Source organism: Plodia interpunctella, chromosome 17 (assembly GCF_027563975.2).
Source record: "Plodia interpunctella isolate USDA-ARS_2022_Savannah chromosome 17, ilPloInte3.2, whole genome shotgun sequence".
Taxonomy (NCBI): Eukaryota; Metazoa; Arthropoda; class Insecta; order Lepidoptera; family Pyralidae; genus Plodia; species Plodia interpunctella.
In genome coordinates this window covers 3,109,625-3,129,889 of record NC_071310.1, presented here as the reverse complement: position 1 = coordinate 3,129,889, position 20,265 = coordinate 3,109,625, and the positions used below count along the sequence as shown (strand labels likewise).

The window sequence follows — 20,265 nt, the reverse complement described above, 5'->3', positions numbered from 1 at the left end:
TAAAAATTTGAATAGTACAGACAACACGTAATGTTTTCACCTCTATTAGTTGATTCGTTAGGTGTGTGAGCTACTAAGATTGTTGAGTCGACTGTACTTTAGTGCCATGGTCAGGCCAAGAACAATGGCAAAAAGTTATTTCAAAGTACAGAGCTCGGTTTAAAAGTAAAACATTAAAAATACGTTAAAGAATGACATTTTTACAAGTAGAAGACTTATACTCGTAAGCATTGGTTTGATACCTAGATATCCTCAATCATTTAGGGTTCAATATAGCATAAAACTAATTATAACCGTTTTCCAGTTTGTATTTTTATTAATTTAACATCGACTTTTAATGCAGATGACTGCTATCTGAACAGGCATAAAAGGAACCTGAGGAGTCTAAAAATCATTATCTAGTCCTGTCGCAGCGAATTTGCCCATCGCATTGCTCAAACCACACTTTTCATAGCTTCGTGGCCGTGTTGGACATGAGCGATATTTCCTGCACCTGGCGACGTTCGGTGGGCACTTTGCCCAATTACTACTGCCGACCATTATTTATATTACTACATACACAATAATATTATGAGTGCGAAAGTCGTAAAGAGCCGTCGAAGTAGTACTGTCGATGTGAAATGTCTACAATTTCAAAACGGATTGCTTATGTTTTTGACTAAGAGAGATTAACTTTGTTAATGCCGCTATGGCTCTTTTATTTTCCAATTAATACATTAATAATGGTCGTGCTTGGAGATTCTAACTTTGGAATAGAGAGAACCGATCGGCCGATCGTGAAATCACAGCTGAATCTACAAAATGTTTAGGATGGATTATTTTTAAACAGAGCTCGGACTTCGGGGCTTCACAGCTTAGAATGAAAAGGAACAAGATCAAATAGAGATGTTGCGGTACGGAACTCTTTATAGGCAAACGAATTCTCACTTGTCCTTACTTATAAATGGGTGATCGATAATCGGTTACGGAACGATCACATAAAACAAAATTTGTACGCTTTCTTTTTAAGATTTCGTTCCATAAATGGACATTCTCTTCACAGATCCTGTTCTATAGAATAAATACGATGACGAAGATAAATGATTAAGTAGGTACTGATGAATAAAAATGAAGATTGGTATAAAATTTGGCTGTTGTTTAACCTGAATAAGGAAATACAATGTTTCGTATTCCATCCATTACGAGGTAGACAGAGACAAGGGTTGCGCAACCTGAAGGCCACGTTTGGCTGTATCGGGGACTTATTGGTGGAATTAATATAAAATATTGAGTACGAAATACATACGAAAAAGGGAAAACACGATGTTACGCTAACTTCTAACATTAATATTACTATCTATCTTTGGTATGTCATTTCGCCGACACGATATCGTATACGACACCGTATTCGGAACGCAATCCTGAAATCTGATACCTTGCTTGGCACGCTGCAATCTTCCACGTCTTCTTCTTCTTATTTCAAGTGTATCATCACGTGGAATGTAATACACGACGAGTTTCTTAGCAATTTTAGAATTTTAGTGCACTCGTTCGCAATCTTCGCGCGTTCTCCGTTGCATTCGAAGCTGTGACGCGGCAAAGTTAGCACGTAAAAAATAAAAATTTGAAGTTTTTACCGTCTGTCTGCCTGACGCTTACCTTGATTGGGAATGCTGTAGATGCCTGTCAACTGTTACTTTGCACGACGTCCATGGGAGGATTTATCTGGGCAAAGGTCTACCATTCTTTTTTTATAGCCCATGCCGTGGGACACTTTAAAAGGCTGATATAAAAAAAGTAATATTATCCATGTGAAGTAGTAGAACAGAAATTACTTTACAATTTAACTATATAATATATGTATATATATATACATATACGTGCGTTTGTCCCATAATATGGTGCGCACGTGGCGACAGCGCGGTAGAGCTCAGTCAAACTTGTTGATATATTTTACTTCCACCAGACATACAATAAATTTTATAGAAGAATTAGTAAGGCCGGTTGTTTGTGTATTACCGCATTGTTTTGTATGTGGAGACTTTTCTGTCCTGTTTCTTACTTTTATTTCTGTACTTTTTAATGTTTGGGGATTTTTTGTCGGCCCTTTGATACTTAACAACTTTTTGTATGGTAGCGACCCCAAAATTGTGAAAAAAAAATCTGATACCCGGAGGAAATTGTATGAATCACCTGAATTTTGTTTCGCGTGTTCGGGGTTACTGTCATACTAAAAGTTGTTCAGTACCTATCATGGACTATGAATAAAATGTAAATTATGATTTTTTATGGTTTCGTACACTCGTGCCTCTGTTTATCCTTTTCAGATAGTTGCTGTTCATATGTCTCTCCTTATCCTAAAATCTGGAGCGATTTTGCGAAAAGGACGGAACTGTTTTACCGGAAACTGCGGAAGCTTGACAGTCGCGCAATGATAGAGATGGCTATTAGATTTTGCACATAATACCGGCTTATCGCGAGTACTCATCAAATTATGTACAGTCGAGAGTACATCAATGTACGCAAAATCAATGAGTAATCGACGCTATTACCACGACATAGAGTTGCATTCAGGGTAACTTGGAATATTGTTGGCCATGCTTGGTTGTTATTATAGTAATCTCTCTCACTCTCTCTCACCCTCGCATTTTCACGGTTGCATTCACATCAGTGGCACCTCGAAGTCCAAGGTCAGAGTAAAATATCTATAAATTTGGATGCATTATCGGTGTAATTTTATGACCAGCCTGCGTGACTCTCTTTAAGAATGCTGTTGCTGTCCATCAGTTGTCAGACCTTTAGTTGCTACGTAAGTTTATCCTGTTCTAGGGCGGGAACCTCACGCCTATTATCACAAGAAAATCCTAGGAATAAGGAGTATTTATAAACATAAAATAAGTTACAATTGCTTCAAAATCACCCTTCAATCGCTGTACAGTGAGAATCGGAAGCATTTAAGTGGCTTGACGAATTTGACACCAGTAAAATCTCCACAAGAAAATAATGTTGACGAAAGAAAAAAAATGAATGAAAGACTTTCATACCTTCAGTCACAATAGAAGTAATCAGGAAATATAAAGTAAATGGTCGAGGTTTCACAAATTTTAAATTAGCTCTTCTTACCGCATTCGGCAACTCGTAAACCTCCAAAAGGTATCCAATGACGTAAAAATTTCGCGTTCACGCTTTTACGCACACATGTGTAGGGCAGCACACAGATGAGACATCGTCATGAAGCGTGCATGTGTGCGTGAAGCGACTGCACGCGATCGTGCACGGCACGCAGCGGGGCCTTTATTGCTGTGCTAGCGGATTGCATTTTTAATTAAAAATGAATATTTAAAAAAATATTTCTATTGGTTTAACAGAACGGCGCGGCGTGAGAATGAAGTTTCAAATGCAATTAAGCTATTGTTCTATTTCAATATTGGTAATTGCTAAAGTTTTGTTTGATTTTTATTATTAAATTATTTCTTTGTATTTCATAGGTGAAAATGTTTAGGTCTGAAAAAATAAACAAAACAACAGAATATCTTTTCGAATGGATCTTTTAATTCTGATAACTTAGAAAGAAGATTCTAGTAAGAGTTTGATTACATTGATTTTTGATTTGATTACATGTATATGACCATATGAATTTATGAAGAAAAGATTTTTTTTACAATAAGTACTTTGAATTTATACGTAGTAAGCCGATTTACACCAAGCGAGCTCATTCTTACCGATACTTGGTTCTACTATGGCCAGCCATATTGGTTGATTGGATAGCCAGAGTGGATATCGTTTGTTTGGTGTATATGCACATTTCTAGAATTTTTGGAACATTCACTTGAACGATAAGCTAGCTAGCTTCATATGGTCACACTAACTAACAATTTTCTAATTTGAATTCAGAACACACTCTTATAAGAATCCTGTTTGAATTTTAACAATTGACTTTAAATGTAAAATGACATCATTTGACAGTCATTAGTCTAGGCCCACTTGCCAGGATTAAGAAAAATGAAATCTTGCAAATGCACTTTGCATTGGCACAGCAATAAATGCAGCATAGTGGGGGGGCACGGGAGGGGGGCGGGGCGGAGCGGCCGGCGGCGAGGCAATCAGTTGCATCGTGACGGTGTGTCGCGTCGCGTGTGCTGCAGTGCCGCGAACATTGCTGACCACGAGCGAATCATGGTGTCTGTGGGCGCGTGGAGGCGCCGCGCGCCCGACGATTGCGAGGAGCGCTCCGAGCCCGGGGCCTCCAGCTCGGGCGTGCCTCGCGCCCCTCCCAACTGTGCGCGCTGCAGGAACCACCGCCTGAAGATAGAACTCAAAGGCCACAAGAGATATTGCAAGTACCGGAACTGCATGTGCGAGAAGTGCCGCTTAACAGCTGACAGACAGAGAGTGATGGCGTTGCAGACGGCCTTGAGGCGTGCGCAGGCGCAGGATGAGGCGCGAGCGCGGGCCGGGGTGCAGGCCAACGGGGTGGAGCTGGACAGGCCGGACCCGCCAGCGGTGAAGGCGCAGCGCAGCCCGGTGCCGCCAGCTCCGAGGTCGCTGGGCTCCGCGAGCTGCGACTCCGTGCCGGGATCGCCAGGAGTGTCGCCGTACGCGCCGCAGCCGCCGCTGTCGGCCCCACCTCCGCCCATGCAACCGCTGCTGCCGTCGCCTCAACCAGGTAAGTCTTGTGGCTACAACTTGTCAAAGAAATTGAGATGCGCTCGCGCATACTCTATGATCATAATGTCGACAAGATGATATGTTGCTGACATTCGAAGACTTTTAGGCCAAGTTGTGCTGAAAATCTGTTTTAATATTGCGGATAAATATTGACAAATTATCATCGTCATTGCTATACTAATTTGGTATTCACTCAGATAATGTGGAGCAGAATACTAGGCTTAGTTATTGCTAGTTATCAAGTGTTGTTATAAAACCGATGGCCTTATTTCAAAGATTATGCGTCCAATGCAACAGTTGCAGAGGTCATAGCAACATGGATTTAATTATAATCAAGTCCAAGAGAAACTATTGTTTCATTGTTTTATTACTTTTAATTAATACTCTATTTATCGTGTACGCAATGTGTATTTTTAATACACTAAGTATAAGGCATTTAATTTATATTTTTTTGATTTAACCTTTCACGAAAATTATTGTGTAACAATAATCAATTATTTGATCGAAACTAATGCAAATTAGAAGACATTTCTATAGATGGTTTTTTTTGACAGTTACCTCTATTTAAATGAAATTATTGTTCATATAAATTATTTAGTCAAATTGTAAATACATTTATTTATACAGAATCAATTAGACATAACTCTACTGTGATAGAGTTATCACGATACATGTTGCTACCTGGTAACCTTATCAATAAGTAAACAACAAAAGCCGGCTATTACTTAGTTCGCCTTCAGAGTTCAGAGTGATGTTTTGATAGATAACCTATTATATAGGTCCTTACTTAACTCTGCGACAGAGACAGATATGGGTCAGGTAGGCCGGTGCTAGGATAGTCTAACCAGATGGAGTTTCATAGACGATTTGCTAAGCCACTGCGCATCTAGGTACTATCTTGCCCTTCTGTGCCCTAACTCCTAAACTCATGACGATCCCTGACACAACTATGGCCGTGGCACTACTACACATGCCCGGGGAATCTAATTCAGATATAGTTGGAAAACTAGAATAGGACCCTTATATATAGGTACTGCTCTATATACCGTGGATGTCGACTAAAGGACATACAGTCCAGGCAGCTGATAGGAACCAATAGCATTCCCAAGGAGGGTTTACGACAGGCAGGCGGCCGGTTGTGAAATCACAGACGAATCTCCAGTTTTAAACAAATATCTATTACCGCTACAAATATTTGCCCTCGCTGTGAATTGAACCTGAGACCTTCAAATAACGGACGAGTGTTGTGACATGTCACCACCACGTCACAGACTAGAGGTCGTCAAATTGTCCATGTATGATTACTATAGTCCTTTTAATGATAGGATGATCCTAAATCTGAAAAAAGGAAAAGTACCTATCTTCTCTCTGATCTAAGCGGTGGTGATGTAATGGTTAAGACGCCCGCCTGTGGATCGAAAGGTCCTAGGTTCGAATCCTACTCGTGCCACATGAGTTTGTATACCAATCTGACTCATGTATAGTAGTTTTCATCGTCCACCACTTGCTTCCGGTGAAGGAAAACATGGTGAGGAAACCTGCACACTGGTTGATTCTTATTTTAACTTGTGTGTGAAATGGAGAAGGCAATGGCAAACCACTCCATTAATAATGCCAAGAAAGTTGTTGTGTGTGTTTCATTCCACGTAATTACCACGACCCTCAGCCATGAGGAATACGACTATGAAGAAGAACCTATCTTGTCTCGATCTAGTAAACAAATACTCGTATATACCGACGGGAATTGTAAACAAAAAAAACAGGAAATTTGTTGTGTACAGATTTATTATTTTTTATATTTAATTTATTAATAAAATATACATCGTGCAATCCGACGGTTTACAAGTTTTTTTTTAATATTACTAATATTATAAATGCGTAAGTGTGTGTGTGTGTGTGTATATATTTGTTACTCTTTCATGCAAAATCTACTGGACGGATTGTTGTAAATTTTGGTACACGGGTAGAATATAACCTTAAATAATACATAGGATACTTACTTATTATATATATTAATTGTTTTATTACTAACACTAGGATAACAACATTGTTACTAACGAAATGGATGAAAATTTGAATGAATTTATTATTATTAGTATTATCCCGAAATTCCCACGGAAGCGAAGTCCCGGATTTCAATATTTTCATTACAAATACATCACTTTATTTACTTTTAGTTTAGGCCTAACTAACTGTTATTTTCACATTTGGTGAATTTTAAAATTAGTTTCTAATTTAATATTTAATTGGTTATACATTCGATTCGATTTATATAAATAAATCGATGAAACAAGTCTTTAAGACTCGTTTTATTAAACACATACTGTTTTGTTAAGTATTTTTTTTAATGTCACGACTTTTTCCCTTACGGGATCGCCTATTAGAAGAATCTATTAATAGCTTTACCCTTAATTGACTTTTACAATATCCGCGGGAGTAGTACAGTTTCTGTCGCATCCAGATCAGCATGAAAGTATTTTTTTATTATTGCGACCTCAAAATTGAGCTTGCAACTTTGAAATTATATAACTGAATGAAGTTATTGAAATAAAACTGCACCTATCTTATGAAAGAGATAAAACTATCAAAGAGACGTATTCTTGAACTAAATAACCTTTGTAAGCGCATCATTGAACAACTACGATTATTCAATTATAAATGGTTAGGTATTCACGGTTATCACTCAAATTTAAACTTTAAAGGTGGCATGGAAAAGTTGACTAGGTCAAAAATAAGTATTTCGTTTTTGAGAAATAAATAGCAGTTATGTATCTAGCTTTTGTTCGCGGCTGCGCCCGCGTTTATTACGCGCGTCCGGTCGTAACTTATTTTTGTTAATATCTTGGGTCCTAAAATCTCGGGTCATAACTAACAACGAAACATGTTTCGTCGCGTACATTATAGAATGTTAGACCAAAATCGCTTCAAATTACATCCCGTAGTTTTTGTATGAACAAACTTAGAGACAGACAGAAATTTTAAAAACAATTATTTTCGCTTCTATTAGTCCCAAAACTCCCATATTTATTTTTCTTTAATATATCCTATATGTACAGACGAACTGATGACCACTATTCGGAAGAGGAAAGTTCGTTTCTTTGGTCACATACAAAGACTTTTAAGATTTAAGATTCTTGAAGGCAAAATTCCTGGTAAAAGACCTCCTGGCCGCCCTCGACGAAAGTGGTTTGATGACATAAAGGATTGGACCGGACTTAGATACAACCAACTGAAAATAGCGGCCCAAAGCCGCGAGGGTTTCCGTGTGCTGACCTCCAAACTTCAATTCGAAGATGTTGATGATATATATGTACAGACATACCTAGGCCACTTACAATTTTATTATATGTTTAGATAATGTTATTGTACAATTGAGTCGAGGCCTATTTTGTGTTTATTTTAGCGTCATTTGACTTCTAAAATTATGACGTCACGAATAACAAAATCACATTGATTCCAAATTTTGTTCCAATTTTAGTGCAAATTCCAAAATTGTCCCAATTTTGGACAAATATTCCAATTTTTACACAGTTTTGTCAATTTTTACAAAGTTTGCTAATTTCTTATGAACATAGATAATCTATTAACTATTTTCTCAAATAAGTATATAAATTTTTATATTTTAATTAATTTTCGCTATTGCTATTGCCATTTAGTATCAATTGAAAAGGTGATTGTTATCCTATCGTGTTACACAGATGGAAGTTAAAATAGGTATATATGGCGGCTAAATGTAAACTGAAATGTGGTTAAATAACTTCATATTTCTCAGTACTATAGAACAAATTGGTTTTAAAACTATTTATTAGTTTGAGTAAAGTTGAGTATTACTCGATTGTCGACTCGAATTCAGTTGAGTTAATAATTTAAGCATTTGTAGACACGAAGTACTCTTCTACTATCCCTTGTTTTTTTTCACAACTGATACTGTATTATGAGTAGTTGACTAGTGAAAAGACTGGACAGTTGGCACCTTTTTGCAAACAAACTTAGTCATGCCAAACATTCTAGGGCTGTAAGAATCTACAACCATGATATATTAGTCAGTATTTTTAGTAAGCAATACCGACCTGAACTATCGATTAAATTGTACCTCACACTTGCAAAGGTTAGACTAAAAATACTTACTAAACTTTTCAAATGATTGAGTTTCGGGTGTTTCCGTGACAATAAAATGATGGGTAAATTTTGAATCTACGGATTGGATTAACTTTAATTTAAACTAGGTATTTATCTCTTTCGTCATAACATTTTCCTGGTCTCTTCCACCGCCATTCGCCGGAGCGCAGGATTTGCTTTCTTACCTTTAGTCCTCCACTTTGCATGGTCTTCGGCATCCTTAGTTGTCAGACCTTAGGCCCGTATGACATCCAGCCAGCATTTCTTGGCTTTGCCCTTTCTGCCGGGCCGGGCGGAGTTCAAACATTTATTATAATAGATTTTTCTAATTCGTATAGTCTCAAAGAGTCACCATTATTGCCATCATAGTATGGTCCGAGTAAAAGATTAACTTGACAATTTTAAAACTGGTCTTTATTCCTTACGTTCATAAAACAAAGTCCTCTGCCGCGTCTGTCTGTTCGCGATAAACACAAAAACCATTGCACGGATTTTTGTGCGGTTTTCACCAATAAATAAATACATATATTAAGACAAATCACACAGATTAAGCTAGCCCCAAAGTAAGTTCGAGATTTGTGTTATGGGATACTAACTCAACGATAATATATTTTATAACAAATACTTATATAGATAATCATCCAAGACTCGGGCCAATCAGAAAAAGATCATTTTCCATCATGACCCGACCGGGGATCGAACCCGGTACCTCTCGGTTCAGTGGCAAGAACTTTACCACTGCGCCACCGAGGTCATCAATATATATAATGTGATTCTTGAGGTAGGTTTAGGTGTACAATTTATTTTGTTTTTTGCCGAGCAAAGAGCCGAGACGGGCCGCTAGTTTAAATTTAAATGTACTCGTACAAATATTTTGAGGTCGAGTTCTTTTAACAAAAGCAGGGAAACTACATAAAAATGTTACGTAGGACGCGTTAGCCGGAGTATAGACAAACAGACGCGGGAAGTCACTTTGTTGTATACAATACACTGATTAATATAATTTGTAATGCGAAACAGTGCAGTCTGCACAGCTCTTATCAAAGCCCCTCAATTGACACTGTTATCACTAGAGATTACTTTGAGGCTAATGTATATAATAGTTGACAACCCAATATAATATAGTATTGTAATACAATAATTACTTCGCCTTAAATTGTTTACGGTACTTATAAGACTGACCCATCTGTGCGACAATAGAGCCCTAATGTCAATGATTTATATTGTTACGGCTAAGCTCCGAAGTACGGCTTTACCTAGGTTTAACCGATTGGATCTAGATGCAGCCTGCTAACATTCGGCTAGAACTAGGTTTAGCCTGTATCATTACGGGTAGATCTAGAGGCATCCGTTCTATTCCTTGGTTACACCTAGAGGTATCGTGTTTATCTATGCCTAGATAACAACCGTTTTTTAGACCTGATATCAATGCTAATATCGAAATATGAGTGCATACGATTTTCGCCTTTATTATCTATAGGATTTCTTTCAGTCAAATTAATAGCTGAAATTACATAGAATTGAAGAAAGAATACATTCGTTATGCTTAAGCTGTACTTGATTACGACTTTATAATATGCATGTAATTTAACAATAAATACATTAAAATAAAATGGCCGCCGAACCTAGAGCCGCGCGATGTTCTGTCCTTACCTTTTATGTTGTAACACATTATTCTACCGTCTCGCTCTCCCCCGAGGGTGCGTCGCTCGCTATAGGTCGGCAACAGGGTGGGTGGTTATAAAATGCGCCTATGGTTACATAACGCGCGGGGGTAGGCGGGAGTATATACTTTTAAGAAATGATTCTTCATTGCCGTTACGCGGGTTATCAATAGTCTTAGAAAATTGTCGGTGGAGAAGTGCATTTACGAATTGCATCCCAGATTATTTGTAATTAAATTATGTTTGATTTTTCGAAATCCGTTGCGGTAATTTGATTTTGCAATTTTTGGTAGGTTGATGTGCTGTTGACTGTACTACTAATATAATGGTTTTCTGTCTGAACTATAAATGTTATTCAGTACATTTGTTTGTTGTATGTCCTATTTTATATTGTGGTAACACAAACTTTGCAGAGGTTTCTTGAACATTCATTTTCATAATAATTATACGCAAATAAGATACTCGTATGATATTTCTATCTATAAATCCTAATCTTGACTCAATATTAGAAATGTGGAAATGAGTTGGTTTGTTTGTCTTGTCTACAATTTGTCACTTATTAACGCTTTACGAACTGATCAAATCTTGAAATTCCGTATAGATAACTAGGAGCTTAGAGCCTTCGTGTAACGTAGGCTACCTTTAATTCGTGGCTGAAAGCTAGTCTAAGTTAAGTAGAAAATACGTTGCGTTGCGCGAGATACGCCTAGAAAGCTGAAACTTGAACATTTCTGCACTAAAATTCGCGATTTGTAAGAGGATAGTTGAAAACAACGTTGCATCCAGATACGAAACATAGTAGAACGAGAAAAGACGCATATTTAGGGTTGTCGACTAAACGTTAAGAAATATCAATATTTAATTCTTATTTGTTTATCTGTTTCACTCTGACTTAATGTAATTAATTTCATGTACTAAGTACGTTTGCATTCTGAAAACAGCTGTAGGTATTGCACATATTGCGAGACTACCACGGAAATTGTTAATACTAATGTTTCAATTTTCTTGAGTAGAAATAAATAAATATGATTATTTAGTACAATTAATGAAGTAATCTCGTAATGCGAACAATCACATTTTTTTTTGTTTGTTTTCTTTTGTAATTATGTCGTGTAATTAATCTAGTAACTACTTTTTTTTAGACTAGGAAATTGTAGATAGCTAAGAGCAAGGAGTGTAGTGAATATTATCTTGATTGTGCTCACTGCGCTGGGCCGTAAGCCTGTTTGTCCACGGGAAGACCATTTAGCCCGGTCCGACATTCGATTCGAAAAAGACAGACTTTACCATTTGTAATATTTTATGAATAATTGTTGTCTTTGTTGTGTCACAAGATATATTATATGGCGAAAGTTTTTAATTATATTTTCTAATTTATTTGCCAAAAGTAGCCGCGAAGTTCGTCTTTGGATCATAGACATATAATATGTGTATTTCATATGCATATGTGTATTAAATCTCATCTTATTCAATTAAATAGTTTCTTAGCAAACTGTCTGTGCTTCGACACGCGCGTCTCTGTGTTTCTTCGGTCAAACACAGAGACGCGTATGAAAATGAATAAATACATTCTAATACAATACGGCGTACATAATCAAGATATGCAACCCTCCCACACGAGTTAAACTTGCATTTGTCCGATAATTTTATCGTATAACGAATCCGGCGAAGATAAACTGCCTAGGTGCTAGGTGCATACCATAGCCCGGTTGCCGGGCCGGTTTTTTTCTCGGACGATGAATCCGGACAGCCGGACGCCCGTGGACACATGGCTTTAGCAGTCAGCATTACATTTTTATCGAGCCTAATAAATCAGCACCACTCGACCCCACCACTGAGCCGTGGGAGAGAGCTACTTACACTAATTGCCTTTTTTATGACATAAACTATTTTTATTCTACGCCTAATATATATTTTTTAGCAACAATGTCATAATTCATATGATTTTAAAAATGTTTTCTTTTTCGTTGTTACAAAAAAAATAATTAAATCCTTATATTTGGAAAATCTCTGTGCCGAAAACTAACATGCGACGATAACTAACTTTATTAAAGGAAGTCTTAAAGCATAGGCTGAGATGGGTCTAGTTAATTTCCCAAAAGTCGAAAATGTCACAAATACAATCAATTTTTTGTGTTAGATAAGTAATAAAATCATTAATGAAATCATGCATGCTGTTGCAGTCGCATATACTCAATGACAACATGTTTATTGTATTTTATGTCAATGTATCACGAACATTGGCGGATTCGGTATACATTGCTGGATGTTCATTGCGGTATATAAAAGCACTCTAGACAAGCTACGCAATATTCATGCAGTTTATAACGCGAAGGTCAGACCGAGAGAGATATGGAATTAACAAATTAAATGAAGACGCAGGTGTAAATTCATTCAGACAAGATAAACGTAACAAACATTTTTTTTTAACTTTACATGATTTGAGATAATTAAGTTAAGACATAGTATTGCAATGTTATCAGAGTATACCTAGTTCATTATAAGTTGTTTAGTTTAATTTAAAGACAGTTGCACGCATCATCAACTTTTGATATCAAGTTGTGTCAAATATTTATAAACATTATATATTAGATAAGTCTTTTGCTGCAAAATCATGTATGAGTCTGAAGATTTTTCCTTACAATATGTTAAAATTGTGTTTTTTCTAAACGTTACTAAGTACTTTATGAATAAAAAATAATGCACAAGTATGTATTTTTAAATCACCTTCTTAATTACATCCCACGTCCAAATTTCGAAGAGGCTAACTCAATTTGTGTGATTAGTCCATATTTATTTATTTTCGTTGCACGAAATTGCTATTTAAATTTTTCTTTTATTATTTTTGCCACGGACAGAGCATACTAATATTCCTTCATATACTCATTTTAAACAATAAAGGTAGCAACAGACATAACTATTTTAATGTCCTCGGTATAGGTACTATCCTTAAACTTTCAATTCGCCTGTGGAAATTGTTACAAACCGTAACTAATAAACTCGTCTGCGATCTTCCTGTTTCTCCCGAGTGCCACCCCTGTCAGACGTTTGATGTTTTACGACTTCAACGCTCATCAAAGCTCCCTGTTTTGGACGGATTCTCTAGGGCTGTCACGTTTACTTTACCAACATTTTTTTATATTTATTTTTGAAAGAGTTGTAAGGTGTAAAATTATTTTTATTGCAACAATATTTTTGAAATGTTGAAGTCATTATGTTTTGATCTATTTAGATTAGACGATTACTTAATCTAAGCCTTGGCGAATGACTGCTTAGTCTCCTAGGCTTAGATTAATTAGCTAAATTAAAATGTTGTATTTAGTTACTTAAATGTTATTATGAAACATCCAAGAAAAGTGGAGGAAATTGCTGTACCGAATCCACAAGAAGTGGGATGAGGATAAGCGGTTGATGATAATTACTGTAACTATATAGTTACTGCAGCATAGTAGCAGCATGCTATTACGCTTTCGTCATGACTGTAAGTTAAATAAAAAACTAAAAAAATAATAATAGATATAATAATAATAATAATTATGTTGTTTCCTTTTAGATTATTATTGTTTACTTATAAATTTACGTTATTTAAAATTGCTTACGCTAAATACCTGTTTGTTGTTGGTTTTTATTATGTATCAACTTTTATATGTTGTTTTGTTTTTTCAATAACCAAAAAATTCAATAACCTTTCATCATGTTTTATACTTGCCACTTATTTTTTTGCGACAGCCCTAAATTACTTCCAAGTGATACACACTCGAAAATGTAGGTATATTCGGATGAGAATTCCTAAATTAAACCAAATTCGAACGTCAAAGACGTCTATTAAAACATATATTCTTGGCAGCCCTAATTAAATACAAATAAATATTCTCGCATTTAATTACAAATTAAAAATGGAACTATTAAATAAAAATCAAATGATTTTTTAAAGAATACTATCAAAATTTGTATAAAGGTAAGTGGCAACCCTAAATAATTTAAAATGTACGTTCAGCAGGATTTTGGTTAGTGTTTCAGGGGACAAGGTCACTGCGGATGTGGGGTTCAGCGGCGCCGGTAATTTGGCCACGGGGACACGTCTTCATTTCAATTTTTGCGGTCGATCGGAGCCACAGATATTTAAATAACAAATTGGGAAAGATATGTCATTTGCTCCTTTGTATTTGTTTGATATAATTTATAAGAAAACACAGAAACAAAAACAGGAATTATTATAGCAACTGTGGACATTTCTTAGGGATCTTGGAAAACTAGCTTGAAAATTAATATTTATAGATACATTTATGGAATGCATTCACGCCAAAAATCCCATAAAAATGTTCGACAATTTGGAAGTACTTAGGTGATTTTTTTCGAATTGTTATGAATTATGAGTTTCGAAAATTGCGAAAGATCACGTGACTTTGACACTTTTTTTCGAAGTCCTGCAATTCTATGATGAACTGATGAAAACCGTCAAAGTAATTTAAAAACGTTTTTAACACAGATGTTACCACAAACAAGAATTAATAGCGTGATAAAGAGTAGACATATGTATAGAGCCCAAGCTTTTCATATATCTTTGTTTTAGGGTTTCGGGCCTTGAAAGGTAAAAACACTTCTCAGGAACGCTTACAACATATCAAAAATTTAGTCTACGGTCTTCCTAAGAGAAAGAAAAAAGAGATTTCAGCTGTGAACAAATGGAATCAAAAATTAAGATTTGAAAAATAACAGTACCTAGCTTACTACAGTAAATAATAAGCTTTGACTCTGTTTAGAAGTACTCTGTTTTGTAAGTTTTCAACGAAAGACGCAGTGTTACAGCCAGTAAAAAAAAAGGTTACTGATTAGTAATTATAATATACTTATTAAGTTTTCAATAGCAACATGTCAGTAATTAGCTAGTTTCCTTCGTGCTAAATATATGATTGATTTTAATTAATCCGATGTGTTGAATTTTAAGTATAAGTTCGAATGTAACGCTCAAAAAGTGCATTTAATTATATTTTAAGACTTATTACTTAATTGTTGTTTTGCGGAAACCGCATGATAATTGTTACACTAAATAACGTATCGAAAGTTTCAAGACATCCGATTATACTTTAATTTATGATTTTAATTGATGACGTAAGTTTTTATTAATTCTTACATACTTTTTATTAGTCAATCGAAGTTAACTTGAAATCGAGTATTTAATAAGTAGGTAGGTAGTATTTTGGTGGTTCAGTCGAAAATTTTGGATCACAATTTCGCAAAGTTTGCATCAGCAAAAGAAGGACGGAAGAAGGAAAGACCTCGAGCTCCATCGCTTATGGTTTAGGAAGAAAACTGAAAAGCGCTCGAATAAGAGAGAGAAGGAGAGAGTAAAACATCACTTTCTTCATTAGTTTAGTTACCTAATATTACTAGTAAATATTTCCATTCCACTCTACCGCCATTCTGTCACGTAAGTTTGTCGCTAGTATTATTTAATTTTCGCTGCGGCGAAAATTCCGTAAGTCTTAAATATTTTTCTCACATTTGAGCGTGTTCTCGGTTACTTCCTCAGCCGTTGAAATTGTTCATCACTAACGTCCCGGCTTCGCTCGGGTAAAACCATACTTAGGTGTATGCTTTCCTCAGGAATCACACTATCTCTTGGTGAAAACCGTACTAAAAACCGTCGGATAGTTTTTTTTTAGTTTATCGCGTTCATATACAGATAGACATGCAGACAGGTGGACTTCTTAGAAAAAATACACATTTATAGTTTTCTCTGTGTACAGTCGAGAGCAGATATACTTGACCTCCTGTGTTAACAAATTTGTAAGGTGGTCACCATCAGGTAAAACCATTAAGAATTACAGTCAGTGACAGCCGCGGCACTGTACTAATATCTTATTTTGCGTATAATTTGTCGCCCCTAAAATCCCCAGGGCTACCTACTGATATCTCCACCACTGAACACGGGTGAAATAATTCTAAGTATGCTGCAAAACAATTTGTAACGTCAGAAAATAATCGCTTCAAATGCATCAAGAACTGCAGATCAGTGTCACTGGTCTATTATTAGCTGATAATTGAGTAGTAGACTGACAAGACCAGGCCGGCTTATTGCGGCTACATCGCGCTTTGCATCCTAACTATCAATCAGCTATGATTACCTGCATACAAAAGGTTTGTAGAGATTTGGTGACAGTATTACATTAAAGAAAGCCTTGCCGTCGATGTGTGCATGTAATAAATATATTAGGACAAATCACACAAATTGAGCTAGCCCCAAAATAAGTTCTATACTTGTGTTATGGGTTACTAACTCGACCGGGGATCGAACCCGGGACCTCTCGGTTCAGAGGCAAGCACTTTACCACTTCGCCACCGAGGTCGTCAAGTGTCACATGTCAATTAGGTACCAGTCAAATAAAGTACAAATCAATTTTATATTGAAGCGGTAGTGCAGTTGATCGAGAGGTTCCAGGTTCGACACGTTCCGCATGAGTTTGTGTACAAATATGACTCACGTATGGCAGTTTTTTAGCCTACTTGCTTCTAGTGAAGGAAAACATTGGTTGACTATTTAATTTACTAGTGTTTATGCGACTACTTGTCACGAGCCAAGAGTCATGTCAGATATCTTTAGGCGCCATGAATAAAATCCGACGCTAATAATAAAACTTGACAATAAAGAAACAGTGTTATCCTGAAGCTGAATGATGGTTGGCGTAGACGGACGGAGGCCTATGCCCAGCAGTGGGTCACGGAGGGCTGCAGATGATGATGATCATAATAAATGACGCTCTTATTACGCCAAAATTCCTATACAAATACAGAATTGACCAAAATGTATTTCAACCTCCGTTTCGGCAAACTTAAATCTCCTTCAGGATTTTCCTACCACAAGTTTGCACCCCTAAAACGACTTCTCTCTAAGACCAGTTTCCTTCAATTAGACGTTCCAACCGAGTCCCGTATTCATAGATATTCTCGCGGCGAGAATTATTGTCCCTTTGTAAATCTCCGGGATTCCATCTCCAGGAATTCCTTTTGTTTTTGTTGTTACTTTGTTTTGGAGAATCCTGCGAGATTGAAGTGAAATGCAGCTACACTGCGTATGGAATTATAATTTCACTAGCTGCGACTTTTGGCTTCACTTCCTTGGAAATATTGGGAATGTGTGCACAAATAGCCTGTTTGCTTTGCGTGCATGTTTAAAATAAGATATGAAATTATAATCCCGAAAATTTAGATGATTGCTATTTATATACAGTTTGGTTATGAGATATATATCTGTTTGTATTTATTTAGTGACCTATTTTAGCCGTTAAAGTACTACTGCCAAATGAGTGAGTATTGTTTGAATGCTTTGCTCGATTTATTTAGCATATCTATTTTAAGTGTGAACCATGTATAAAGAGGATATAAACTCTCATGCAGCAATTATTTATTTTTTTTTTTTTAATTGTCAAGTTTAATTTACAAGCAGTGGCCAAGAGCTAGTAAATCGTGTATATGCTTATAATACACGATGTACTTACACAAATCACCATTCTTTACGATGAAAACACGTGAATTAGCCAAGTCAGCATAATAAGGGCTAAGTGTCTCAAAGTCTCAAGGAAACTATAAAAAGTTCCACGATATAGTTACTCGAACAAACAGATTCGCAGTAAAACCACAAATATTGGCCATACGCCAGGGGATATTCAATTTTGCGCAAAAAAGATCCAAAATGACACCAAATCTTTATACAATATTGAATTCAATAACGTTCTAGATAGAATTGAAATCATAATATTATTTATTGGCGTAATGAAGTTAGCATTGAAAACGAGATTATTAACTGCAACAATTTACGATCGATTTGCCATTTTCCACACTTCCTGGCAAAGAAAACATATAAAATAGAGATTATGATTCCTCGTTTGCCTTGCATTGAAAGTCCTGCCCTTGGATTAATGGTTTCGTTCAAGTGAAAAACTATATATTTTTACACTTATGAGACGCGCTGTCGTGTGACAGCCAAGTTCGGAAACAGTTGAATTTGTTCAATAGGCCTTTAAATGGCGCGTCGTCACTTACAAAGTTTTTGTTACACAATCAGATAAATTTTATTATTTATCAGATAAATTATATCTATTGTGTTTGATACTTTTCTTCTCTATTTAATTTCTGAAAAAACAAATTCAATAAAAAAAGAAACTATAACTTTATATGTGCATAATTGCACAATATATATATAACTGTAATAAACAATATCAATATCATTTTACAGGCCTAAATTAATCAGTTTGAATCGCAACAAAATTTAAAAGAAATAGAGAGCAATTTAATTATATTATACTTATTACAAGTTTGAAATGCAATCACTCTCGCTCAGTATCATTGCTTTAATTGTAAATTGCACAAAATTGGATCGCTACTGTGTTTTAGCAAAGGCGGTATCTTGTTGTAAAAAGTCTCAGTAAAAAGAAATTTAGCGTGATTATCACGTAATTAATGATTGTTTCGGTTAATTTGTTAAAACATTCCAATCCAATTTGATACCTGTCTTCGGATCATTTATTTTTATAATCACCGTGTTTTGATGATCGATCAATAAAAAAAAAATCAGATAGATACCATAATTTGTATGTTAAAAGATGGCCAAGTTAATATTGCTGCTAAATAAAAATAAAAAAAAAAGTTAGATTAAAAACCAAGTTAGTTTGTGATGTAAGGATATTTGAAAATCTATTTGAATTACAAAACAGACTAGACGAATTCATAAAACACACGTGCTAAACATTGAATAAAGTGTAAATTCGTAAATGCCAAGAATAAATTCCATACACATTAATTACTCTTAAACTATATTACAGATAAGATACAAAAGTAAAGCTTTATTCGCAATAAAACAGCATTTTGTTCGTTCGCGCCTTCATTTCAGTACACCTAATAAAAAAATATATTTAAAGCCATCGCACGCTGGTAAATAGAGTAAAAATGGTCCATTCGCAACGTCCAGAAGTTACAAATCAAACCGAAATATATTGCTTATAAAAGTGCAACAAGTATGCGAAATGCACACAGCCCGTGGATGTGTATTTCCACTTGCTTTTATGGGCTATAAACCGTTTTATGACTGTCAGGATAATACCCATCCGGCTAAAAGGGTTTCGGGTACTATGTACCTATAGTCCTCTCGCTAATTAAAAAATGTCTGCCGGCGGATTCTAGGTTGCAGTTCTGGTGTTACAGGAACAGATGTGTCATGCTCGCTGATTTATAAGTGTTTTTCACACAAATGTAGGTATTTATGTTCTTAGTAAAAATAAAAGTAATTGCCTTTAAAAACATTTAAAATGTTGTGATAATGACTAAAATTATAACTGGAAGTATAGGCCTATGGTTAATCATATGTTCATATGAGAATGAATTAAATATGAGCAAGCAAGAAATTGATACTTTTTATTACCCACCAGTATTGCCACCGGAAGAGGTCATTGCAAGATAATTTGTTCGCAGACTTTACAAAAACAAGCTTATTAGATAAATAAACATTTAAAATTTAACTTGAACATTGCATTTGTGATCATATTTTACAAAGTCGGTATTATTAAACCACTTTCTTTCGATTAGTGGCCATAAAATTCATCAGATATCGTCGGTCACATAATGTTGCAGACAAAACTACCGCCAAAGACGTCGTACCGAGTGTCTGATATAATAAATATCGCTCAAGATGTTGCTGGCAACTTCTGGCTATCTCGAGACGCTGCTCTTTGATTAAACTGTCACGAGGTTCTTCATTTGAAATTGACATTTGCGCTCTAGTGACTTGGTGAAGATGTTGCAGTAAACATTCTTGGTTGAAATGCAGAAATACCATGGC

The 20,265-nt window shown here is 35.8% G+C and overlaps 1 protein-coding gene across 6 annotated transcripts in view; it reads left to right on the top strand.

Annotated features, from left to right (window-relative positions):
* Nucleotides 1-4,097: 4,097 nt before the first annotated feature.
* Nucleotides 4,098-20,265, top strand: part of LOC128677080 (protein doublesex-like) — a 135,917-nt gene continuing 119,749 nt past the window's right edge. For all 6 annotated transcript variants that reach the window (XR_008405497.1, XM_053757673.1, XM_053757675.1 and 3 more), the window contains exon 1: nucleotides 4,098-4,645. Coding sequence is in view for 5 of the 6 variants with exons in the window: in XM_053757673.1 (XP_053613648.1) it covers nucleotides 4,156-4,645 (490 nt within the window). In the remaining variant the exon portion in view is untranslated. The remainder of the gene's footprint in view (nucleotides 4,646-20,265) is intronic.